Below are 27,980 nucleotides of genomic sequence, written 5' to 3'. Positions count from 1 at the left end.
ATTGTGTTTCCCTGATCTAGTGTGACATAGGAAGAAAATAAAGACTGTTACAAGACCACTAATACTTTTCTAGAACTAGGTCACCTTGAGTAAATGGACACAGATGTTTTATGAAATTATAAGCAATCATTACAGATGTGTACAGTCAGACAGCTTAGAAAACAACACAGTTTGTACTAAGCAGCTTTAATATTGAACACTGAGTCACAGAATACATGCACATACAGAAAATGTGTGACACAAAGCACACCAAGTCATCATTCAGAGAACATATTTGGTTTTTACCGAAAAACCAAACAAAAACAAAATTATAAAAAATAACAGCTGTGTTTCTTATACAATCAACATTTACATATTTTGCTTTTGAGCAAAACTGACAGTAAAAAAATGCAACTTCTCAGTTCCAACTTGGTATGCAAAGACAAAATTCAGTACACTTACAAATCAATTGTTTGATCGTTTATTTCTTGACCGTACATCTCTTTCTCTTTGATCTGTGACGTTAAATAATCTGAACAAATACTCTCCACTGATCTACACCTATCATGTACACCATATAAAGTCTCAGACATACAGACAGCAATCATTCACAATAGTACGAATATTACAAAATAAGGCACAATATTTACAGTCTCAAGCAAAACCTTCTAATCCTGTGAAAATGTTAGTGATCCAGGTTGTCACAGTTTAGATTTTAGGAAGGCTCAGCCTCTAAGTGAAATGTGTACACGTTAGTGTCTATTTGACAGTCTTTGTCCGTAGTGGCTCTGTTGTTCATGACTGAATTAAAAGTGTCTTTATGGCTTCTTTTCACCATACATGATGTTTGAAAAGCTGCGTTCTGACCTATCCTCTTGGTTCCTCCTCTCCTCAGCACCCAGGAGGAAGGTGTAGCACTCACTGTCCATTATTTGCCATACTGTGCCCCTTTCCCCCGTCTTAACCAGTCCCTCCAGGGGGATTGGCTTTTGTCCTGATTAGCGTCTGAACTCCAGGTGGAGGAGGAAGAGGAGGAGGAGGAGGAGGGCTGGCGTGTCCAGGTGGAGGCCGTCCTGCTAGGCCTGCGGAAGAAGGACATGCCGTTGGAGTTGGACTTCTTCTGAGGAAGCTCCGACTGCTGCTGGGACCTGAGCTGCTGGTTGATGATGATCTGGATGTCATCCTGAGGAAAGGCGGGGAGGAACAGGAAATAAGCGGGAAGTCTGAGGAGCACAGACTTAGTCTGGTGTCTCATGTTGGGCAAGAACAGCATGTCAACACTGCCCTCACATCATAATCATCGGACAGTATCATATTTAAACACTACTTGATTGTTAATTGTGTTGTTATTGTTGCAGTGACCTTTATTGTCGGCAGATTGGTGTTGCATGCATTTATTTAAACATTAACAAGAGTCAATAAAAGTATTTTAAATTGTAAACATTTTATAAATACATTTTGTATATTGTGTGCTGACACAGCATCCACACTATTGTTATTCAGTTCAAAACAGACTCTTTGGCTTCTATTTAACTTGTTTCTACCTTTTAAACTTTTTAGCTTTATTACATTTTTGTTTTTACCATTAAAGTAAGTGGAGAAAGCTTCAAATCCTCTTTTAACTTCCTCTACTTTGAAATGCTAATCCCTCCACATAATTTCAGCTACATACTTTATTGAAACTTTAAAATGTTCACAAGACCTTGGACTATTCAACTTGTATTCAACTTTTTTAAATCTTTCATAGTTTTTTAATTATCACAGCCTAAATGTTATGCTTTCTAAACTGTTTTTCTGAGTTTATAATGGGGCCTGTCCTTGTAATGGAGCGAAATGTTCAGAGCTAGAGGGGATGACATCAACGCTAGAGTGGAGAGTGAAAATGTATATTTAACTTGCTCTTAGTCCCACCACTTCTCATACATAATTTATACATCAAAACATAGACAAATGTGTCCTCTTGCAGCCCATGTAACTACTTAAGCTGTAGGACTTGTGGTTTTTGAAATTTCAGCCTCCAAGCACCAAGAGAGCCCTTCAACTCTCTCATTAACTCTCATGTATTTTGACTCCGATGTTCTTAAGCAAAAAAGCAGAAATGTGAGGACTTTTTAATCTGCCATTTCTCTGTCATTTATAACTTTATCCTCACATATTATATATCAAAATCTTTAGCAAATCCTTACGACATGGTGCGAACAGTTCTCCCTCTGTCTATGCCTTTCACTTTCTCCCTCTCTCTTGAATCCTCATTAACCTCTTAATAATTCCACTTTTGAATGTGTTTCTGCATTGCAGCCATCAGCATCCCCACTGTACTTTCAGCTGGAAATGCATTTTCTAGTTCTTATTGTCAATAAATCCCATGAAAACACCTGAACCAGCAATGAACTGATACTACTATATTGCCTGTGTAGCCAAATCTGATACTGTAGCTGTTTCCAAAAACAATTAAAAGCACATCAGTAAGACACAATGTGACATGTTCCTTCAAATAATCACTAGATCATCAAATGTATCCTGTTTGAGTAATATTTGGTAAAAACTACAGTGCCCAGTTGTTTTAGGAAATTACTGACTTTAAAAAACAACAAAAAAAATATATATTTGTTCAAAGTATAAACTAGTAAACACGTAAAGTATTGTTTTCCTTAGGATTATCATGAAGTAAACTGACAACTGTACATATTCATTCAGCTTCAAAGGGGGTCGCAAGGCCTTTTTAATTTTAGGAGGTGTAAGAAAATCAAAAAGGCCTTGCGACCCCCTTTGAAGCTTTGGTGACCCCTTATGGGGATCCCGACCCCCAGATTGGGAACCACTGGACTAAAACATTGTTGGTTTGTTTTCTCATGAGATTTGTTGACAATAAAATAAAATAAAAAATAGAATATCAACAGCCTCATCCTTTGCTAAGGAGGTTATTTTTACAACCCTGTTTGTAAGTCCCTTAGAGTCTTTTAAGGTAAACTTTATTTCTATAGCAACCAGATTTACAATGTAAATGTAGATTCAGCTGATCTGATACTAAAGCTAAAACAGTAAAACAGCCTGACTCCACTGCAGATCAACACTGAAGTGTTTTTGCTGATCCTCTGTCAACATGGCCCTTAAATATTCCTGTAAAAAATATCTGTATACGGTAGTTTTTATTTGTGGACCTACACCGAACTATTCTTCTTCCATCTGTAAATAAGGAAATGCATTTGTTGACTGTCTGCCTATGATACCAGTCTGTATATACAAGACATCTGTATTTGTAAAACTCTATTTATGATTTATTTATGATTTATATTTCTAATAATTTTTTATTATTATTGAGGATAATTATTGTTGTTATCACAAATATTCTAATAATTCTGCTTTCAGCCACCAAATGTGATTGAATCAGTGTTTTGGTTAGAATATTATCTGCATTATCTCCATCAAAACACGAGAGATCAGACCCGCCGGCAGATGGCTCGGCTTGGCATAGTGACTCAGCAGCAGAAGGACTCGCAGACAGAGACACCTGTCGTTCATATTCCTCTAAACTGACGAGGCTAAGAGAGATATGGCTGCCTCTGTCCCTGACCTCCCACTGAGGACACCAAACTTAAATACAACCGTCTCTTGTCTGGTCAGATTATCACTAAAACTGCAGACAGCATGCCTCAAACGGTGATTTTTCAGTTATGATGCAGATCTTAAAAGGTGCAAATTAACTGTATTAATAAAGGATTTCATAAAGCAGGAGATCTGTTTACAGATTCCAAGGCGGCATAAGAGATGGTTTAAGCGGTTTAGGATACAGTAGACTGGATGGAAGGGACAAAAAGAGAAAAGGGGACCTCACCTGCCACGCCTCCAGTTCCTGTGACAGCTCCAGTTTACGTTGGATGGCTTCTAATAACTGGTTGTTCAGAGACATCATGTCATTTTTACTTCTCACCAACTCGGCCTCCATCAGGTTTTTCCTACCAAGAAAAGATGAAACCTTGTTAGTCACATTACAGATATATAGAAGAAATGTCATGTTCAAACTCATTACTGTGGCTCCAAGAGTAGCTTTCTATAAGAAAACAATAAAACAATTAAGTCTCTCACATACATTCACCTTTATTGATTTTGTTTTCTTAATATTCAACCCAGAATTAGCAGAATTGAGATGAAATACAAGAATAGTTGTTATTTTAAAACAAACATAAAGAAAGAGGAAGGAAGGAACTTAACGGCATCTAAATATATTGGATATTATGATTTGCATTGAAATTATTGAGAAAAATAAATTAGATTCTTACTTGGCTATGGCTTCATCTCGGTCTCTGATGGCCTGTTGGACGACTTCAGCCTGCTCCTGTATGCTCTGCAGCTTCTGCCTCAGCTCAGTGTTTTCCTGCTGCAGCTGGACGTTCTGCAGGAGGAAGAAATTAACTGACTGAAGACACTGCTCTGAAGAGGTTTCTGCCTTCCAAGGACTTGCAACAATGATAAAAGTTCCCTTTAAAAATTCTATTTCATTACTTTTTACCCTTTGATTTCTCACCTTGAGCCATAAACTTTCAAAGAGTTTGAAAAATAGAAATTTTAAAGGGAACATTTAACAGGGTTGTTAGTGCTTAGAGGTTTTTTTGGACATGAAACATGTGCATGTGATTTGCACACCGATTGTTGGACTAAAGCAGTGGATCTTATTTATAATAAGTACCCACTGACATTTTTGGTAGAGGAAAGGCTATATCAAGAGGTTCACTACAGTGTCTGATTTATTAAACATCAACCTTGTTGTAACTCATTAAGATGTATCCCATTAAAGCTTAACTTTCCTAATACTGATGGTATATTTTGGACCATGTTCTCTTGTGTTTTTCAGCTGTATTGCTGCTACGTTTCAACCACAAATCCATTTTCTTGATTTTTGCCATTCAATATCAAAACTGGCTTCCCACTTCTTCTGTGATATTTTACAGCAGTTAACAATTTTAAAATAGGAATATTAAAAAATGTGGTTTATTGAACTTACATTTAGATTTTTTATTGAACTTAATATAGTATAATTATTTTTTTAATTATGCATGACTATAAATATACCACTAGGGGTACGCACACCCCCATTTGAGAAATACTTCACTAATGTGACAAAAGTTAAAAACACTTGGATGTCATTTGTGATTAAAACTAATGCGATGAAAAATGTATGTTTAAATTTAAAGTGAAGTGATACACTATATTATTTATCATTCATCCCAATTAATGCTGGTAGCAAGCAGTAATTTTGAGGTGAGAAAGAATCAAACATATCTTCAGTAAGAATGCTCTCAAAAGTTACTGAATCTGTCTGTGACACTAAGATGGATTACGGCGAGGTCAGTACTGACACAACCAAACCCTAAAATAATGAGCCTCTATGGGTGTTCGTTCACCGGTGGGTTACCTGATCTCTCAGCTCCTGTGCTGCTCTCGGATTCCCACACTGATCACCCGTCCTGTCGACAAAAGCGCGATTCAGCTCCTGGGACAGAGACATTAACAAAGAGATCAGGTGTCGGCCGTGCATTTCTCAGAGATTTACACCAGAAGGAGTTTCTGTGGCGTTGGCCTATTTGCACGGTGCTCCGAGGAGAGGAAGGGGAGGGCAGTAATATTTAGTTACAGTGATAAACGCCTGTTACCGGTCTGAATGGAATACAAGCACCATGAGACACAAATGGACAATTGTATATGTTTGCCTGTGGCAAAAAAAGAGATTTAGCAAAGCATGTATCATTTGCAACAATTCACTGGCATCCATTGCATAAACAAGGACGCACAGTTCCTCGGCATGGTCCAGTGAATCGGTGCTACGGTGGCTCTAACAGCCACTAGATGGTGGATGTGAGTAAGTGGCTGACTATGTGAGTACAGCTAATAAACACCTGTGTTTCTAGCCTTTATTTATCAAGCAGATGTGTTCATAAACCTACTGTGTGGCACAAAGGACATATATACTATATATTTATATGATAATGATATAAGAGTTATAAACTTTAAAAAGCTACAGTGTAGTGTTACTGTCTTTCTTTTGATTTCAAACAACAATGTCAGCCTTTTGTTTTGCATTTCCTCTAGTATCACTCACCTGAGGGCTAGATGCCTGTGCCAGGGTTTGGGCCACTCCCTTCAGCTGATGTAGCATGGCCTGCAGGTCCTCCTGTTGATCCGCGACCTCTGATCTCCCTGAGCCGTTCAGTTCCTGCGTCAGTGGGAGCAGTAACTGAAGGATGGAGCCCATTTCTTGCTTCATCTAAGCAGAACAGGAGAAGAAGCTTTTATGTTAAAAATGACTCTCAAAAGATTGTCCATCTTAACTATTAACTTTATGTTTTCATGGCCAGAGATGAGTAGCTTGAAGTGTTGAATTACTCTCACAACAACTGTTATAGCTTGGAGGCTGCAACTGTATGAGTGGCCTACATTAAAAGAGCTAACGTTTCAGATGTTTTAATGAAAAGTGACTGATTACTGACTCAAAAACTGGGTCACAAACAAGTATTAAAGTATTTATTTTCCCCTTTTTCCTTTCAGCCTTTCATGTTCTCTTTAGACCTATTACATCTTGAGTGACATCAAGTATTTACACACTGGGAGGTGCAAGCATTACCTCATCACTTTATTTAACTTCCTTGAGTCAAATATATCCCATCATGATACCGATCTCATGATAACTCAAAAGATATCATAAAAGGCTGATTTTCATACGGTGAAAGAGATACACATATGATATCTTATGATGTAGACACACAGGTGTAAACGTTCGCTGAAAGCGGTAAAACGGGGAAACTCTCCTACAATGTGGCTATGACAAACAGGAAATGTAGCGTGTGACTCATGAGTGCAGTTATAAATCACATTTTCCTGCTGGAACAAAACAATAACAGTAGACACCCGGAGAGTGAGAATTAGAAGACCTGGCCTCACTGTCAGTTTTCCTGTTCCCTCCCAGACATAATTTAGACGAGTCTCATCTAATAATTCTTTGTGGCGTCTTCACTTCACTGAAAATCAGTCAAAGTCGCACCTTCTCCTCGCAGTGTGTATTTGCTTCAAACACAAGTCACAGTGTCACAGAGAATGCACAAAATGTTCTGTGAGCATGTTCCTCTCACTACAACAACATGCCTAAAATTCAACTTACAGGCGATGTTTCTCTGGTGCTATTTGGACTTTGTTTTAATATTCTTGTTTCCTTGTCACCACAGGAAAACAATTTCCCCTCAGAACATACGTGAATCTTTGTGGGTAGGACCACAACAGAATAAGACCAAAAACAAACACTTTCCAACCACAGTATGGAGGTAAAGTCTGTGCAGTCGGTTTTTTCTATTACAGTACCTGGTTTTATTTACAGCTTCTCTGCCTCGTAAGTCAAGGCTCGATGCGTCTGTTGTACTGTTTAAATATATTATTTATGTATGTCGTACATTTTCTCAAAAATTAACTGAAAAAACAGTTTATGGATAAAATACCAAGACAGGAATGTCTTGAATTAATGTATAATGTCACATTACATATTTTCATATCACCAACCCATACCTATGGCTATAATCATAAAGCTGGTTCTCAGTTAAAACATCATGTCCCTTAAAGACCACTCCACTACTCCAAGATTGTCAGACACGCAACGGACAGTTTAGAAAAATAAAAAGTCTTTTTTATTCAACACATTCTTCATTCTGGTCCAACCCAGTGCCTACATGGCCCACAATGCAACTATACCACTGTCAGTTCTGTCGGGGATTCAGGTGTGTTATGCTAGTAGCGGTTAATGTAGTCTCCACATCTACAGATTTTTTCCATTTTCAAACTTTTCAAACATCACTTAGGGCAATTAATCACACTTCACAGAGCTTCCGCTGGAGCCACTAAAGGCTTTATACACACATATATCGACATATGCAGTAGAACTCCCTTTGATGAGTTCCCTTTTACCGTTTGTTTGTCTTAATTCCCAAATGAGTCTGATTGAATGAGGATCATTTGAGATGCACGATGTTAAAAACACTGTAGTCTGACTGTGTAATCTGCTCCAGTCCTGCTTCTTCAGTACCTCGTCTTTGCTGCATCCCAGCTCTGCCGTCTCCAGGCTGCTCTCCAGCTCGGACAACAGGGAGGCGTCTCCGTGACTCCTGGCTTCCTGCAGGGAGACCTCCTCCTGAAGCTCCTCCACCTGGACCTGCAGCTGCTGCGAGCGACCCCGCGCCGCCTCCACCTCCTGCCACGCCTCAGCTAGCTGAAAATACAAGGAGGTACACACCAGAGTTATTATAGTTTTGTATTTTTAATTCATTTTCAGTTGAGTTTAGTTTCAGTTTCCAGAGTGGGTGTTGCTGGTTTCAGTTTAGGTTTTATTGTTTAAAAATGTTAAGTTTTAGTTTAGTTTTTATTAGTTTCAGTATTATGTTTTTTTTTTTGTCAGGGGCAAGATTTAAGAAGAAAAGTTCAGAATAGGTATTACAATACAGACACAACGCTTCTGATGAAGAGATCAGTCTCAATAAACACCACCGCCTCTTCATGTTGCTGTGTTGACAAATTTGACAACTAAAGAATAAAACTAAAGACATTTCCTCTAGCTTATATTTTTTATTTTATTTTAGTTAGTTTTAGTTTTTTTCTAAAGTCTACTTTTTAACTTTTCTTTCTGTTTGAAAATACACTTTTTTCCCACCTAGTTTCAGTTTTTAGTTCAGTTGTAGTTGACTATAATATGTAACCTTGGTACTCATGCATGAACACACATGAACATAAACCTACAGGCACAAACGTGAGTCTGAGGTTAACAACAAGTACAACATATGATAGAGATTAAGATAAAACAACATTATGAATCCTCAGATTCTACTGACGGTAAACAGAGGGAGATGAACATGATAACACAAAAGTAATTTTACCCAAGATCATGTGAGCTTTTTAAAAAGCATCATGAGACACTTGTGTAAATATTTCCACTAACGCTCAGCGCGAGTTAAAAACCTGACGTGCTAGATTCCAGCCTGCAGCCCAACATGATACTGAGCGAACAAGAATGGAATCCAGAATTGCGGATGAAAGTTACAATGACGGGGATGAGGTGATTGTTTAGCAATGCTTTCCACAATCCCGTCGAAACCCAGGCTGCTAGGCAGGGAGCAGAAAATCCCTTTGTTATTGAGGTTCTTTCATTCATACACCACCCGCTCTGAGCTGCTTTGTGTTGCCTTGTCTGCGTGTGTTTCTGCACAAGTGTGTAATATATTTGTATATGTACCTGCTGGCTCTGCTGCTGGTTCAGTTGGTCATGCAGAGCCAGGCGTGTGTGTAAGGAGGCCAAAGTTGCCCTCAGCTCAGTGTTTTCTTGACACACAGTCTCCAAACGCTCCTCCAGCACCTGTTCCTTCTGGGTGAGACGCAGCTCCTGAAAAACACACACAAACATCTTACATATGACCCAACAAAAAAGTTATTTATTCTCTTACTAACTCTCACTATTACCTTGCATCATACCTCCTAAATCTGTGAGTGTTTTTCTCTGTTGAAAGTGTAAAAATGAAGCAGGTACTTTATTTCCTTTAATGTGGGAATGTTAGTTTGTTTCTCTATTTTGGAAACAAGTAACAAAAAGTATTGAAAAGCAGGAATCATTTGCCAGAATCTCCCCAGTTGTGTTTATTAGGAGACAGCTCTCGTCTACCACCAGGTATATCCAAACAATCAGACAAAGCCTGATTTTGCTGTTGATGATGGATGTTTTGAATGTCTAAAAATCATCAAGGGAGGGTTTGTGAAGTTTGGTCTTGTTGTTTAAATTAATATAAAGATAGAAACGTAATAGTAAGTAAAAATGTATATTTTATTGTGAAAATGTGCTGCCCCATCTTTATGCTGTATTTACACTGTACTTTCTTCTTTAATTTTAATGTTTTTGTCATCTTGTTTTTTTTCTATTGGCTTCTTTTGTGTGTTCAGGTTTGTACCTGTTTGCTTTGGAATCAATTTTAAGACCCTTTTATTGCTTTATAAAGCTCTGAATGGTCTCAGACCTATTTATTAAAGCCTATGAACCCTCATCTGACTTTTGTTTGTATGAAAAGTGCTGTACAAATAAAGTCTGATTGATTCTGTTTCTTCTGTTCTTCAGTGTTTTATTGTAAGTCTTTATTCTTGTGTTGCATTGTGTTCTTTCTGTATTGGAAAAACAAAAACAAAACTGAAACACAGAAAGCATCAGCCAAAAGGTAATGACTGTATACCGAAGTGAATGCAACAAGGTACAGGAAAATGAACAGGTAGCTGCCAACATGCTGGTGCAGTGTGTGAGTCTGTGTGAGTACATGCAACATTTAGGCTTAGCTCTAGTTTTAGCATTTTGAGGTACACAGTGTGTGTGTTTTGTGCTTGGTAGTTACCTGCTCCCTCATGGCACTGATAAGCTCCTCATCCTGCGGCCTGTTGTGGCTTCCTTTTTGTTGGAGCTCCTCTTTCAGAGCCTGCAGCTCACTGGACATGGCTCTTTCCACCTCCATCGCCTGCACACAAAAACACACACCAGAGAGAAATCACACACACATGAGATTCACAAATGGAGTAGAAAAAAAAGCTTTTCAATTTTAAGGACAGTCTTCTTTAGTGCATTTTATTTAGACTTGAGAAGGGGGTTACAGAGAGTTAGAGCTAGAAACCAAACTATTTAAAAGAGTAGAATCATACGTTTGCATCAATCAACTTGAAACTCCAAAACAAAGGTCGCCTGAGGCCTGAGCTTTAAAAGAGCCGAGACCACAATCTTGAATCTAAAAATAACCAAACATATAGCAGGAGGTGAAATCCTGTAATCTAGACCCAGAGGAGAAGGAGCATACTCTGATACCTGCCTGAAAGGTGGGGATTAGATGACTAAAATTAAACATCTGTTTGTTGCTGCAGCCCTTGCAGCATGAGGAGAATAAGAGATGGCTTTCTTTACTGCCCTTTGAAGAACTGCTTATGGTTACATTATGTTCCTAAGCTGCCAGTGGGGTCTATAGAAAAAAATCTCACAGAGTCTCACAAGATGATTAAAGGGAAAGACAAAACTATGTTCATTTTTTAAAACTTTTTGGCTTTTTGCTTGAAATATGGATATTTCCACCACCTCAGACCTTTAAAAGTCCTTCAGATAAAATTATCTGGGAAGAAAAACTGTTCATACATCCTCACATAACCTAAGATGTGGCTTCACAATATATATTGACTTACCCTGGAGAGTTTTTGACCTTGTAGCGCTATAGAACAAAGTTTTTTACAAGTGGGTCATTGTTTTGTTTTGTTTTTGTATCACAGGCAACTTCACGCAGGAACACAATGCACAATCCTGCCGATGGCTTCAAGCTGTTCAACTTTAATGAGCCAGAATCGTGGCAATGTCCCATCTAGCTAGCTAGCAAACATGGACCTAAACAATAGGACTTAAAGGTCCACTGTGTAACATTTAGAAAGATCTATTGGCAGCAATAGAATATTCACAAGTATGTTTTTATTGGTGTATAATCACCTGAAATTAAGAATTATTATGTTTTCCTTACCACAGAATGAGCCTTTTATATCTACTGATGCAGCGGGACAGATTTTGTGGCCACCATAGTTTCTCCTTTGCGCTTAGAACAGGAGGGTGAGACAGAGCGAAAGAGTTGCAATCTCCAACTACACCACTAGATGCTGTTAAAATTTTATACACTGGTTCTTTAAAATGTGAAAATGTTTTCTGAGGAAGGAAATTAATTCAACAAGTTCGTCAGGCCTTAAGGCTACACACACACTAAGCGTTTTGGTGAGAGACACTAAAGGTAAACAAAAATGGTTCACAGGGCACCTTTAACAAGCCAAAACGACTTCTGTAACCAAACGAGAAGCAACATGAGTCCAGTGAACACTCATCCATCAAAAGCACAGAAGACATCAGTCAATCACAGATAAACCACGTCATATTATATGTTAAAGAAGGATTTCTCATTGTCATGTCTATCAAACACAAGATGATTTTGAAACTTTAACAAACTAAACAAACTACTTTAGTCTGCTGTTGTACCCAGCAAACACACCAACCAGTTGCCCTCCCAATCCCCCCAGCCCCCCGTTCTACAGTTCCCCTTACTCAGCAGTTTGGCGGGCCCCTGTCAGGTCCCATCACGACCACATAATACAAGATGAAAGGCCGGCCTCCGCGGCAGATGGAGCAGAGGGCATCTTGGTCTTGTCTGTGACATCATCATGCCACATTAGACAACAATGTGGCGGAGGGTAAACTTGGACATCATGAGGACGAAGCGGAGGGGGACAGCTTGTGTGTGTGTGTGTGTGTGTGTGTGTTCGAAGGAGCGCACAGAGGAAGTGAGGCAGGCGTGAGGGCTAAATTAGTGGAAAGTGTGTGTGTGACAAGAGTAAAGCCGGCACTGATGGACAAAAACAAAACCTAGCATGCAGACACACTATGATGAGAAGAGGGGCGGGGGTGAACGTTCGCCTCCGTGAGTCGTCATTACTGCTGCCTCGTCTCGTCAACACAGGCCCCTTCCACAATAGAGGCAGCAACCCACTGAGAATCACCAAAACAGGAGTGGAGGGAGGACGCTCCATTTGGTAGAGACACAAAGATGATATTCCCTCACACGGCCCCTCAAGCCTCAGGCCTTCACCAACCCAAACACTGAGGTATCTAACAGCTGACTACCCAAGCTGCAGCCTAGCCCCTCTGGGAGCATGCAGAAAGGACGGCTCTCCCCTGGGATGATGGGATGTTCGGGTATGAGGGGCGACATCAAAGGAGCAAATGAAAGATTTATATCTCTCCCCAATGTATATTGTCTTTGCCTTTTTGTCTGTGAGCTGCGTGATGCTGGTAGAGGGTAGCAGAGGTCATGGGGTATCGCCTCAATTCAGGCATCTCATTTTACAATAACGGAAATCTACAGTGAGGGATTTGTCATGGCCGTCCAATAACACACCGTGTGTGGGTGGAAAGCAGGAGGTGAAAAGGTAACAGAGGAAAGACCAAATCACCAAATAGCTTGTTTACACCCAGTCTGCACTTACTGATAAAAAAGTGGGTGGACCAAAAATTAATTCATCTGCCAATTCTTTTTTTGAATGAATCAATCATTTAGAGCAGGGTCTTAAACTCAAACGGGCTTGGGGCCACAGCTGGTAATGTCATTTCATAGGAGGTCCACTGCAACATTCAAGTGCTAAAAGAAAGTGCGATATTCAGAAAATATTACCAATACTATATTTATATATAAAATGCAAACAGCAGGTTCTATACAAATTATATCTTAATTTTAAATATATATCTTCATGTTGTTCGCAGCAACAACTGAAGGCCTGAAATCTGTTCTTATCAACCAATGGGGTTGTGGGAAATTATAAGAGGCATGTTTCACTATTTTCTGACATTTTCTGACAAAATAATGAATCAAGACAATAACTGTCAGACTTATCTAAAGAGTTGCAGCCAGAAGAAAATGTGAGAAAACACCCCTCACAGTTTCTCAGAATTCTGAAAAAAAGTCAGAAACCCAAAGATATTCAGTTCACTATCAGGTTGCAACAATAAAGCATAAAATCCTCACATTTGAGAAGCTGAAGTCAGCAAAGTTTTGGTAGTTTTGCTTGAAAAATGTTACGATTATCAAAACAGTTGCTTAATGATTTATTGGTTTATCTTTAAACTCTGTGTAGAATGTTTTCTAATCTGGCTCTCATATCACACTTTTGGAAAGTCTAGTTATGGATACTCTTATTGAAGAACTATTATCATTCAGATTTAATACTGATTGTAGCATATTGAATCAGAGTAGCTTGTGTAAACATAAATTACAATAACCAAAACTGTGCATGACTAATGGTTAAACTCAGTCCAAACCAATGTCCTGAACTTATGTTTTTTGATTTCTGCCCAATAAACAAACTGCATATTATCAGTATTTCCAGCTTATCATCCGATAATCAAACTCCCTTTCCAGTCAGGCATTTCTTTCAGTAGAAGTGTTTACATGGCAAATTTTACACTGATGATTTCCTTGCACAAGAGTCAAACTAAACTGATCTTTCCTTCGGTGTTAATCAGTCATAACCTGCTGGTTCTTCAGATTTAATCCATTTCCTTGTTAAACATTAACAATGAGACACAAGACAAACTCATTAGCGTTCTCATATTGTCTTTTAGTTGCAGGAACGATGATATTTGCAATGTAATCAGAAGAAAAACACCCTGACATCACTCAGCACTCCCTGATATTGTAACACCTACTTTTCCTACAACTGTCTAAACAGTCAGTCCTGAACCATGTGACGACCTGGCACACGTCAACATTGTTTTTACGCGGCCGCTTCCTCAAATGCACCAGCATAAAGAGTCACAGCAAATCTTTCCTCTCTCTGCTTTGCTGTTGCTGGTAAGCGTGATGAATTCTTTCTCTCTCTCAGGTTTCTGTGGTGCGATACAGACAGCACTCCTCCAGATTCCTGTCATACTCTAGTTACACTCTCACAATCAGGATATAGTGTTTCAAGGTCTTAGAAACCTGCTGGAGTTTCATTATGTGTACACTCACAGTCTTGAGAGACAGACTTTTTTTTAACACGTGAGAATGAATTCCTGCCTCCTATGACAGACACTTTTTGAGACACATTTTAGAGCGGAAAAACTAACCAATTACCAATATGGCAGCTGATATAGTGAATTTTTGAGCTGGAACAGACCATTTTTTTGGCTATGCAAAGGTACTCACAACATTTTGTTAAGAAAAGATAGAAGATTAGATAGTAAACTGAATATCTTTGGGCTTTGTGCTATTGGTCGGACAAATCAAGACATTTGAAGACGTCACCCTGGGCTCTAGGAACTTGTGACTTTGTCACTACTGACCTACTGAAGCTCGATCAGGACACAGAACGAAATGTCCTGCTCCAGCTGTAACTGTGGGAGCGCCTGTACAAACACACTTAATGACACACATACAGACACAACTCACCACAGCAGGCAGTGGCACAAAAGACGCGACAGCACCCTTCACCACGTCAGACATTGAGCTTCTTCACACTCTTTCTCCAACACATTCACTCTCTTCCTCTGGCTTTTACAACCACACAGAGTCCAGAGTTACCCATGTCGGATACTGGGAAGCCAAATTAAATTTTTTCCAACTTCCTCCTCCTCGAACAGCCCAAACTGAGATAGCACCTTTTATCTAAATTGACTTTTTCCTGAACTTCTAGGGAGTCTGCCTTCCTCAGTAAGTCCCTCAGCCTGGCTGCAGAAGGGGGAGAGACATTCACAGTTCCTGATTCTGCGGACCTTGACTCACGGGGGGTGGATTCATTTTTAACTTTACACACTCAGGTTTAAATTAACACAAGGAGCTGCTCTACTAAGTAATCAGTCATCTGTAACGTAACAACGTCATGTTTAGTAAAACATTTCTTACTTTCTCAGGCTGGAAAAGTACTCAAGGTTGTCCAGCTGTGTGATCCAATCAGATCCTCCATGTTAACTGATAAGAGGCTGTAAAATATGTCATCGGTTTGATTTCCCTCCCAGTGTACATGTCTTCCTTAGGATCAAACACTGAACATCATAAATATTATATAAGTATAGTACACATGAGTCAGCCCTATGCCGTCAGTTATTGTGTCCATTACGTCATTCAAGTATCTACATGACTAATGTTATGTTTGAAATAACCATGGATCTAGTTAAATAGATTATAAAAGATCTTGCATCTCATATTCGATGAAGCTAAATTAATTCATGGTTATGAAACTGTTGAAACACAGTTTGCTAAAGCACAAGGTGAACAATTTCAACCAACAGTAAAAAACTGTTATTAGTATATAGTTACAGAATTATTTTCTCATGGTCAGCTAATTTGTAAGAAAATCGACAAATTGTTTCAGCTCTATTCTCCGATATTCTCATAAATTCTAATAAACATAAACATCTTCCAGGACTTTTCTACTAGTCCTCCCTCTGTCTCAGATCTGAAATCAAATCATGGCACTCACTTCCACTCCCCCTTTTGTTTACATATCATTTCCATTCCCCTCCAAACTGGCACGGATCATTTGCCTGTAGCCAACAACTCAGACTTTGTTTCATAGCTACTGAACTCCACGTCTGCCTCTCTCCTGCTTGGATGAAAAACCTTCTTTTTTTTAAAAAAAATCAGAACTTTTATGTGAAAGCATTTTGCCATGGCCTTGCTCCATAAAGTATATAAACAGCCTGAGAGTCTGGCCTCGCTCTGGAGCAGACGTGTCAGACTGACACCTGAGTAGTTTGCAAAGAACATTGAGTTTCAGCGTGCGGATTGGGTGACAGCCCTTCTTATCTGGTTGGACTCAGACCCGCAGCTTTGAATCGACAGCTCAGGTGTTTCACGGAGGCTCAGTTACCTTTATCTGATCGTAGCTCTATCAGTTCATGTGATGCAGACATTAATTCAAACCTATCTGCCTGTAGGGACTCACCGTGTTGAGCTGCTCCCTGAGTCTCTGAGACTGCTCGCTGTGCTCCAGCTCAGCCCGACTCTTGTCCCTCTCGGCCTCGCTGAGGGCCAAGGTCAGCCGCTCCACCTGGGTGCTCAGCTCCCTCACATCCCTCTCCAGGTCCCCCACCTGGCTCTCCCACTGGGACTGGCAGCCCTCCAGCTTCTGCCGCAGCTCATGCCTGCCCTGCTCCAGCTCCTGCACAAGGGTTGAAAGATTAATGTCAGTCATAATTTATACATTTATACAATGTATTGGTTTGAGATTGCTTAGAAATGCCTTATCACCAACAGGTTGTTACACTGTTGACGTTTATTTTGAAAAGGAATTTCAGTTACAAAATGTACCAGCAAGCCTCATTCAGATCTGTAAAGGATCATGGAAAATGCATAACAGCTGGAATCTGGATGAAAATGGCATATCTGGGGTTGCACTGAGAATTTATAGTATTTATGTCCTAAATATCAGTCAATGTGTTGCAGATTAAGACAGAAACATAATCTACAAATACTTTGATAAGTGATTAATAGTTTAAGTCACCTTAATTGTAAGGATTCTCTCTTTGTCTTTGTCTTGTGTGACAGTAAAAAACTCATTGCGCGTAAATCTGGTTGAGTTTCCGGCTCCTACATTAACATGTGATTTCTTATATTCCTTCATATAATGATTGTTCTGTTCTCAGAACTGCTGGGTGGTCATTTGTCACTCTTTCTTCTCTAACGTGTTTATACTGGGCGACTAGACCAGAAATTAGAAGTCTGACTATAGTTCTTGCTAACTGGGTGACTTCGTGAGTTAAAGGTCTACATAGATGTTGCTCTTCGTCCAGGGTGTCTTCTCCTACAGCTGGTGTGGAACACTCATCATATGGCTGGTCCAGGAGATCTCGATCAGGTGTTGCTGGATAGCTAGAGAAAGAGCTAGCGAGCTCGGCTGATACTGGACCCGACAGGTACATTCTGAGCTAGCGTGCTGTCTGGGTTAGTCTGCTCTGGAGTTGACGATAACCCTGAGACGAGAGAAAGGAAATCATACATCACTGACGTCTATACACACGAGATCACGCTAAAGCATGTACAGGAGATGAGAAGAAACTTATAGCAAATGAGACTACTCCTTACTGTACTGCATAGTCTAATATTGATGGAACAATTGAGCTGCACGCGATGATACCGAGAATATGTATGATACGGGTGTGTCCAGAGTAGTTCAATAGTATTTCATGGCTGTGACTGAACTGTATCTTCGTGAATCTTCATTCATGGATCAGTTGGTCAAATAGCAGGATTAGTAAGTCTCGGGGTTGGGGTATACATGGGTTTAGTGCAGCTCGCGTGAGAGTGATTATTTGCTTGAAGATGATACTGCTTCAGGTGTGTTGATTTTTCTGTCTGGGTATACTACCTATGCATGATATTGTAATTCTTCTGTTATACCTATGTGCATAGCAAATTAAAGGTTGATCATTATGTCGTACGAAACTGTCCATAACATAGTGTCCGAAGTCTATGCTCTATATGGGTGTCTCCATTATCGCTGGGAACTTGTGTTGGATGATTCGATCAGAAGGAGAGTTGAAAGGATGTTAGAACAATGAGAGAACCTAGCACAGAGAGTATCGACATCGCTGCATCGAGAGGAAAGGACAATCAATAGTTTATGAGCGTATGACGGACAGTGTGCACGAGGTAGAATTCAGCGATGCTGGCTGGAACGAAAGTTCACTCGTGCCAGGTAGTAACATCCGGAGAGTCTTCTCTGTGCATCTACAGAGACGAAGAATCATAGACTACAGGAGATGGGAGTATGTGTAAGTATCTCGATGTACGTACTATCTGAGCTCGCGAAAACTGTAGCAGGACTAAATAAGATGGGTCACAGATTTGGTTAAGTTGACGCGAACAAGGAGGACAATCAAGAGAGAAAGACGATGATAGTCTAGTGACGACATGGTTTGGACTGAGCTTCTACAATGCTGGCCTACAGATCATCCAGTGTCGCACAGATATCAGCTTAGAGATATCATCTCAGATCAGTACATGCGGATCTGATAAGGTGATGAGCGAGCCAAAGCCTCGTGTCCATAACTTCTCTTACCTGATGAGATCCTCTGGTCCTGTCAGTATTCTCTTCATCATAACAGTTTTTGACGGAGGCTATAGCGAGGAATCACACACGGTAATGGTGACACTCCAGTACTTACCAATCCGAATGATATAGCTTTCTTGCCGAAATAGGAGAAGTATCCATAACTAGACTGTTCCCAAAAGTGTGATATGAGAGCCAAGATTGAAACATTTCTACCAGACAGAGTTTAAAGATAACCAATAAAAGGGATTAAGCAACTGTTCTCATTCGCTAATGTAACCGAGATAGTTTTCCAAGCTAGAACACCAAGAACTTTTGCTGACTGTGACGCTTCACTCTTAAACTTGTGCAAGGATTTAATGCGCTTTATTGTTGCACCTGAAGTATCTTACTCTCAAAACAACAACGCAGCTCTGGTAGAATCTGACGTTGGAGACTTGTTGCGACCTGGATCTGAGCCAGCAAGGATTTGAAGTCTGACCTCTCTGGACCTCCTGGGCGTGGCCTCAACATCTACCGTCTTGTCCTCAAGTTGGACCAGAAAGTGACGGACCAGCCTCTGGACCATTTTTTTCCAGTTCTGTTTCATTCTGACCTCTGTCTTGTACCGCCAGAGATCACGAAGTTCTCTCCTGCGGGTGACATTTCGTCTCCTGCGCTTTAGCATCACTCGCTCCTCGGTTGGTCTTTGTCGCCAGTGGGAACCTTTGATCTTGTTCAACACATTCTCTCACGGCGTCGTCTACGATGTCCACATGTCACTGAGGTTACATCATACGATGGTCTGTGAACTTGGGTATTGTGACGACATGACACTATTTCAGAAATTAACAAAGAAATAATAATGGAGTTACCGGATCAAAATCTAATCAAGCCTATATTATAAAATCATCATACCATGAGCTCCACCAACTCCAACAGTACATCCTGCTTTTGTACCATGAATGAATGAGTCAGAATAATACCAGATATAATTTCTACACTGTATACTCATTATACTTCGAGTACTTTTTACTCCATTGTTCAATACTTGTTAACATGAGAGTTTTTTTTTGGTTATTTTAACTGCAGTAAAAGAAATCTGAGATAGGCAGGCTGTGTATAATCGTGTACATCAGCAAATCACAGGCCTGATCCCAGATCATGGGATTGAGTGTGTTCTCATCACCTGCTGCCAGCCTCTCCGGCTACAGACAGCTGAGACACCCCTGGATGACTCTCCTGGACACTGAGCCAGGTGATCTGAGATCCTGCACGGACCGACGCAGCAGCCAGAGAACATAGAAGGAACGGGTTCACATTCAATGAATATCGGATCGATCGATTTCGCACACCTCAGGGAAATAGTGAGAGAGTAATGAAGTAAAAACAGACCACACGTCGCAATAAAATAAAGAACAAATAAAACTACCAGTGGACCAGGAGTTTATGCAAGAAAAGGAACAAACGAGTAGAATGAAGCATAAAATTAATCAGGGATGGTAAGCATACAATAAAGTACAAGTAAAATTCACTAACTAATTTGAGGAAGATGTGATATATGAAGTCTAAGCAAAAATCTTGTTTCTCGGCTGAGTTTTGTCTGCAGAAATGTTACGAATTTATCAAGCTACTTAAGTATGCTTAAATATAAAGTTTAACACTTGGTGTTAATTTATATTTCACTTTTGATAACTCTGTGTAGAATGTTTATTTTTTTTCTAATTCTGTGCTCACTTCATTACCTTCTAATCTTACTTGATAATGGAAAGTCTAGGTCACATATTCTATGTTACTCTTATTGAAGAACTGATAATTTGAATTGGACCTATTCAGTATGGCAATCTTCTTAGAGACTAAATGGGCTAATGTATCCGATTTATGCTCGTAACCGTCAGCAGATGTAAGCCTTTATAGTGTTAACACATAAATTTCACTAATATAAAAATACGATGAACATGACCACTAACATGGTCTCAACTCAGTCCCAGAACCATGTCCCAGAACTGTATTGATTATCTTATTAAACATAGCTTCTGGCCCAGTTAACACTACTGACATCTGATTACTCAGTATTTGATGCAAAGCTTTCAGCTCGATCTCCGATTATAATTCAAACTCCCTATTTCCAGGTATCAGGCATTATCTTTCAGATAGAGTGTTATTTACATGAGCAATATTGTTTATCCACTGATGAGTTTCCTACTGTCGCACAGAGTTCAAATAAACTTTGATCTACTTCCTTCGGTGTTACATCAGTGCATAACCTGCTGGTGTCTTCAGATTTCAGATCCATTCGTTATTTAGTTAAATATCACAATGAGACAAGCAAGACAAACTCGCGATTAGCGTTGCTCATTACATGTGTCCTGTGCTTTTACGTTGGCAGTGAACGATTGGTAATATTGGTGGCAAATGCTAAACATCCGAGCGGAAGCAAAACACACACCCTGACACATCCAACTCACGCCCGCCTGAGTAGTTGTAACACCTACTTACTTTTCCTACAAGCTGGTATCTACAGACAGTCAGCCCTGAACCATGCTGACGACCTCGGCCACCACGGTCAACATTGTTTTTTACGCGGCCGCTTCCTCAAAATGGCACCAGCATAAAGGAGTCACGCAAATCTTTCTCTCTCTGCTTTGCTGTTTGCTGCGTAATGCGTGATGGAATTCTTTTCTCCCTCTCTTCACGGTTTCCTGTGGTGCGATAACAGACAGCCCTCTCCAGATTCCTGTCCCATACTCTAGTTACACTCTCCACAATCAGGATATAGTGTTTCAAGGTTTAGTTAAACCTGCTGGGTTTCATTATGTGTACACTCACAGTCTTGCAGACAGACTTTTTTTTTAACATCTGTCACGAGGATGAAATGCTGCCCTGCGTCGCTAAATGACGAGAGCGCGTTGATATGTGGAGAGACACGGGATTTTTAGAGCGAACAAACTTCACACAATGGTACAATATAGGCAGGTCTGATAGATGGAATTTTTTGAGCCTCGGAACAGACCATTTCCATTTTTTCGCTATGCAAACGGTAGCTCACAACATTTTGTTAAGAAAAGATAGAAGATTAGATAAGTGAAAATGAATATCTTTGGGCTTGTGCTATTGGTCGGTACAAATCATAGACATTTGAAGACGTCCCACCCTGGGCTTCTAGGACTTGTGACTCTTGTCACTATGACCTACTGAAGCTCTTCGCATAAGGGACACAGAAGCAAATCCGACTCGCTCCCGAGCCCCATGCTAACTGTGGGCGAGCGCCTCGAGGTACATCAACCAATACACTTCCTATTGCCCACGACACTAACATGACACAAACCCGCCTAGCTACGACCGTGCGCGAGCGGGAGGGGCGGAAAAAGTTATCGCGGCCGTGGAGACGGTGCACCACGCCTGAGGAAGTGAGCTTCTCGTGCACACTCGTTTCTTGTCTCCACACACACTTCCGCTCTATATTTTCCTCTTGAGTCTTGTTATCAATCCACTCACAGAGTCCACGAGTTACCCGATGCTCCTACGTACTTGGTTAACGCAATAGGATTAAATTGTGGTATTTCTCCAACCTCTCCATCACTCACATAATCAGCAACAAGAGCGCGAAACTAGGAGAAGTAAAGAGACGCGAATCCACGTTTCCACTCCTAGTGGATATCATACACTGTATGAGACGTAATATTCCGATAGATACGATCGTGAGGCGAGGTCTGAGTTCCATCAGTAAGGATGAACCGCGAGACCTCGCGTGCTGCAGACAGGGAGGGCAAGACATTGACACGCTCTCTCCTGATCTCTGGACTATGACTCCCGGCGGGCTCTTCACTTGTATCCTAACCTTTTCCCACCCCACGCTCGAGAGTCTAGACAAGGTCGGCCATGGCTTGCTCGATCTGGAGAGGAAGGTAAAGGTGCTGAAGTGTGCGTTCATCTGTAACGTGAGACAGATGCGCTTGGGAGTGGTCAAACATTTTCTATACGTCCTCAAAGGCTGTGGAAAAGTACTCAAGGGTTCGTCCACGCCCTGATGCCTGATCCTATCAGATCCTCCTGTTCAACTGATAAGAGGCTGTAAATATCAGTCATGTCGGTTGATTTCCTCCCAGTGTACACCTGTCGTTCCTTGTTAGGATCAAACACTGAAACATCATAAATATTATATTCACTACTCTAGTACCACTGAGGTCAGCCCATGCCGTCAAGTTATTGTGTGCATCCGTATGGGGTCAAGGTGGCAAGGGTCATGCGTGACGTAGACTGGATACTATGTTTTGGAAAAATAACCATTGGCGGTGCTAGTTAAATAGATTATATGAGTCAACCATTGATCCTCATCTCATATATAGACAGCTGAGAGGCTACAATCTCGTATCTAGATATCATATTGGTTATCGAAACTGGTTAATGACACGTTGCTATAGCAAGCGAAAGAGTGAAATACTTTTTATAACTATACCTATACAGCATCGAATAATAATACTGTTTAGCTAGTACTAGTAATAATAGTCAAAGTACGAGTAGTGAATTTATATTTCTGTTGAGTCAGCCCTTACCATGCTGTGGGTAATGAAAAATCGGACAAAAATTGTTGTGAATCGTCTATTCTGTCGATACTATCTCATTATATATTTATACTAATGTATTATAACATAAACATGCTCCAGGACTTTTCTACTAGTCTCCTCTGTCTCGAGACATCTGAAATTAAATCCGAAGACATTGACATCTTACCATCTCCTCGTCATAGTGTCTGCTTAATACAATGAATTTCCATTTCCTCCAAAACCGCGAAGAGAATCAATTTATAGCCTGTTAGCCACAACAACTTCATGAAATGTATGTTTCGATACGTGAATCCTACGTCTGCCATTCTCTGATCATGCTATGGATTGAAAGATACTCTTTTCTTATTTATTAACTAATATATATTAAAAAGATCAGAACAATTTTAATAGACGAAATAGTAATTTTATGGTCATTGAGCCTTTTTGCTATCTATCATAAGATTATATTGTACAGCCTGATATGATCTTTGTGGCTCTCTGCTCTCTGTATGGCACGACGAGTAGAACTGCCAAAAAGCCTGTGTGTGTAAAGATGATTTGCAAAGTACTATTGATGATTTTACATGCTGCGTCTATGGGTTGTGTCTACCCTGCGCGTGAGTACCCGTGGTGCGTCATTCAGACCCTGTACTTTGAATTCGACCAGTTCACGTCTTTAGATTTTTGTTCACAGAGAGCTCAGTTAGTTTTATTAATCTGGATCGTACGAACTCTACTCCGGAATTGGAAACATGTCGTTGATCCTTTGTAGTTTCCAGACTTGTCATCTCAGACACGCATATGTTGTGCCCTGCTAGAGCGGACATACATCGTGCTCAGTGGAGCTGCCAGCTGAGGAGTCCTCTGAAGCACTGCTCGCTGTTTCCAGCGTCCGCCGAGCGTTCTTGTCCTCTCGGCCTCGCTGAGGCGCAGAGTCGACGCGACTCACATGGGGCATGCGTCAGACTCCCTCATCATCCCTCTCCATGGCATCCACTACCTGGCTGGCATACTCGCGATCTGGGGGGACAGCTGACATCCTACCAGCATTCTGCCGGCAGCTCATGCCCTGCCGCCCTCTTAGACCACGCCTCCATGTCTACTATGTGGATTGCAGTAGAAAGAATATACTGTCAATACATAAATAAATACCTTCAGTATACACTTAATTTTAGATACCAAACATAAATGTATAAGTACACGCGATCGTTTGAGATTGCACTAGGAAATGCCTTATGACCACAGATGTCGTGATAGATTACTACTTAGTTCGACTCGTCTAATTTTATGAAAAGATTGTTCAGTCTTGACCAAACTTTTGTATCATGTACACAGCAGACCGGTCGGAAATGTTCATGATCATGTCTGTATGAGAGGAGTCCATGTGGGATGGACATATGTGCATAACTTAGCTGTTATACCCTGTGAAATAGAAATATCTTGGCATGATATCTGGGGATTGCACTTCGAAGAATTCCATTAAATTATGGTATTACTTTTGTTAATATATAGTGTCCTGAAATAATTACATAGTCAGTCGTTCACAATTTGATCTGCAGAATTAACGCAGCAGAAACAACATCCATTCATACAATATCTCCTTGATAGTGACGTTAATAGTTCTGGGGACAATTGTCAGCACTCTATAGTAGACTAGGCTCAGGAGGCTCATCATTAATGTTTCTTTGAGAAATCTTGTTGTGTACAGTCAAGATGGACACGAGTCATTATAAACATCTGACGAGAGACGACGTGGATTGAGCTTGGAGGAAAGTAGCGAGAGAGTTTTCTGCAAGACTTCGTGAGAGTAATCGACGAGAGCGTAATACCAAAGAGAGTCATAAAGAATTCACAGTAAATTTGCGAAAATAATGGGTCCAAGAGGATAGCTTGCTGTGTTAAATCTATGGTTACAACTTCCGTAGACGCAGATTAGGGTAGATCGATAGTACGTCGCCGCTCTAGCCGAGTCTGTCATAGTACTGGCTGTTCGCACGTTTCAGAGATAACGTCTGCGTTTGTGTCGACTCTACACACCATGTCTTTGTTTTGCCCCGACTCTGTGATTTAAGACACAGATCCACCTGGTAAGATTAAAGATTGAACATCTTAAAGAAACATCAGCATTTACTCCGAGAAGAGTAATGAGGCCATTATTCAGTCTGTTGTCAGGAGTGAAACAAACTCCTGTGAAACCTCATTTCACCTGCTGCCTCTTTGCTGTGAGGTTGGATTTATTTCAAGTTTTGTAGACATTTATTAAATGTGGAGAATCATCACTAAGTCACACACAGACAAATTCATTTAGTATCTAATTTTATTTAGTTTTTAATTTTAGTTTTAGTTTTAATTAGTTTCCAGAGTGGTTTTGTTCATTTCAGTTTGATTTTTTATCACTTTCAGTATTAGTTTTTGTTTATTATAATATGTGGGGTTATTGTAAGAAGTCCAGAACAGGTATTACAATACAAACAGTGTCATGTAGACATCCCAGTCTGAAAATGCACCAATGCCTCCTCATACTAATGTTAACAAATTTGACCAAATTGACAAAGTCTCAAAACTAAAGACATATATTTCAGTTAGTTTTCTAAAGTCTAGTTTTTATTTGTATGTCAGCTGACTAGTTCTTAATTTAGTTTTAGCTAAATGTGATAAACCTGACTGCAGTTCTCCACTTGTATTAACTGCCTATGTCTCATTAGGAGCTGAAGGTTTTGATTCTACAGCAGCAAGTTGCCCATTTCGTTCCTAATCTGTGAAGATTGCCAGAGAAACATTTAAACTGGAAATGCTTTTGTAGTTGCTGGAACAACACAAAAGCGAGAGACAGTACAATGAGAGCACAGAGGCATGAACCCACCATGAACACTAACTGACCCCTCTGCCTGTTTACACCACAGTGTGTGAATGACAGCTGCTATGGTAATGATACAGTAGAATCCCAATAAATATCTAATATTTTGATTATTAGATCAGAATGTAGTTTGTAATAAATGTAACAATGTAGAGTCTGATCATAGTGTATGATTGTACAATTATACTGTATACATTGCTCTCTATTATCACATTACAACTGGGTGTATTTGTCTGAGTGAAAACACTCTTATTTCTATGCTCAGTATACAAAACAAACTGGCAGTGGTGTATATTTACTACACTGGATTAAATGGGTTCCCACAGTCTGATATTGAGCGTTATAATTGAATTTACATGAAAGCAAAAGGAAACTTCATTTCATTTCCACCCGCCCGCTTCTAACCTCAGCAGCAACATGTCGTCAACCCTTTTCCAAACCACATATTAACCCTCAGAGCTTCATTACACACTATAATGTACAACCATCCTCTGTATAATAAGAGCGTACAGATGGGTTACTTACCTCCAGCTTGTCTGCGTATTGTTCATGAAGTTTGTCGCTCCGATCTTTGAGCTGACGGTTTTCCAGGAGCAATGCGTTTCCCAGCTGGGCTGCCAAAATAACCTCTTCCTCCTTTTGTTTCAAAGCAGCCAGAAGTTCACTGGGGTCTTGATAATCTGTTATTTCCTCCGCTCCGTAGTCAAAGTAGAAATCCTCCTCCAGGTCCATGCTCTTGGATTTGAAGCTCCATTCATTTAGTCGATCCATAACTGAGAGTTAACTCACACCTCTTGAATAAATAAATAAAAATATAGTGTGTGTTTGTTTTTAAAGTAAACTCTGGATTAGTGGCATATATGTGTGAGTAAGATCCATAATTGAGAGCTGCTGCTGCTCCTCTCTCTCTCTCTCAGTGGGTGCAGTTGAGTGTTTGAGCTCCACAGTGAAAGTGGGCCGGTCCGTTTGTCAGCTGCAGATGACTGTCTGTCTCCAAGGGGAGTTTCCTCCAGTCACCTGAGCAACTGTTACCATCCCACTGTCAATAATAAGCACACAGACACCTGTCCTCATCATCCAGGGCTCACCATCTGCTTTATGATGGGAAAAAATGACACTGAGTGAGCATAGAAACGCCTGTGTGATGGGATTAAATGCAATAAATGCGGCTTTAACTCGAGGTGTAGCTGGTAGTGTTCACACATCAGCACAAACTACTGAAGAATAAAAAATAAAACATTTAATGTATGACTGCTGTGTCTAATTTTACAGTCGTTATAGTAGATGAGCCATTTCAGGATGTCTATGAATCTAAAGTATGAGCTCTATCTCTCTCCTTCTGTCTGTCTATCTGAGAAAAACATAATATATTCATACTGGAAAACTGACAAATTCATCACTGAAGTATAAATAATATCATCGTCCCTTGTTTTCTGTATCAAATCAGTCACCTTGAAGCAAGAGTGAAAGTGTCACCTCAGTACATCAGAACAAAACACTGTATTTTATTATTATTTAAATTTATAATGCTTTATTGTTTGGTGATAAACACTTGTTAGAGAGTGAGTATAACTGTTTCACTCATCATCAATATTGGATATTTATTACATTTTTCAGTATTTAATTAGCTGGATTAACACTCCTGTCTGGTCAGTTTATGGATTAACAGGTTCTCAATGGATTTAGATAGAATGTATTATATAATGATATTGATATTGTGCAATTTCATATACCGTGATATACTCCAACCTTGTTCATTACACCACACAATAAAACTTGCCTTAGAAGAAAAATATGATGCATTTCGGACACTGCACTGTTTACATGATTTTTTGGATGCCCAGAATATATGTTGTACATGATATTTTGAAGTATGGTGGTGAATAATCCTAACAGAAGACCACTGATCCAGTCACCCGTCCACCCAACTTGTGCTCAACAAGTCCTCCACATGATCAGGGCTGCTGAGCAGAGGGGAGTGTCGGCCTGCTTTGTCTGGCCGCTTGCCAAAG

The 27,980-nt window shown here is 40.1% G+C and overlaps 1 protein-coding gene across 1 annotated transcript; it reads right to left on the bottom strand.

Annotated features, from left to right (window-relative positions):
- Nucleotides 1–16: 16 nt before the first annotated feature.
- Nucleotides 17–26,904, bottom strand: si:ch211-235m3.5 (BICD family-like cargo adapter 1). Its single transcript, XM_035680734.1, has 10 exons — nt 26,494–26,904; nt 16,480–16,695; nt 10,383–10,502; nt 9,245–9,391; nt 8,045–8,227; nt 6,077–6,241; nt 5,393–5,470; nt 4,260–4,372; nt 3,815–3,935; nt 17–1,162 (listed from the first exon to the last, which is right to left on the bottom strand). The coding sequence occupies exons 1-10, from the start codon at nt 26,737–26,739 to the stop codon at nt 908–910; spliced, it is 1,644 nt and encodes a 547-aa protein (XP_035536627.1). The 5' UTR covers nt 26,740–26,904; the 3' UTR covers nt 17–907.
- Nucleotides 26,905–27,980: the final 1,076 nt, after the last annotated feature.

The sequence above is a fragment of the Morone saxatilis genome, unplaced genomic scaffold (assembly GCF_004916995.1).
Source record: "Morone saxatilis isolate NCDOM2014 unplaced genomic scaffold, NCSU_SB_2.0 Contig8, whole genome shotgun sequence".
NCBI classification, from domain to species: domain Eukaryota; kingdom Metazoa; phylum Chordata; class Actinopteri; family Moronidae; genus Morone; species Morone saxatilis.
The sequence above is the reverse complement of the archived record's forward strand: the minus strand, read 5'-3'. Positions and strand labels throughout refer to the sequence as shown.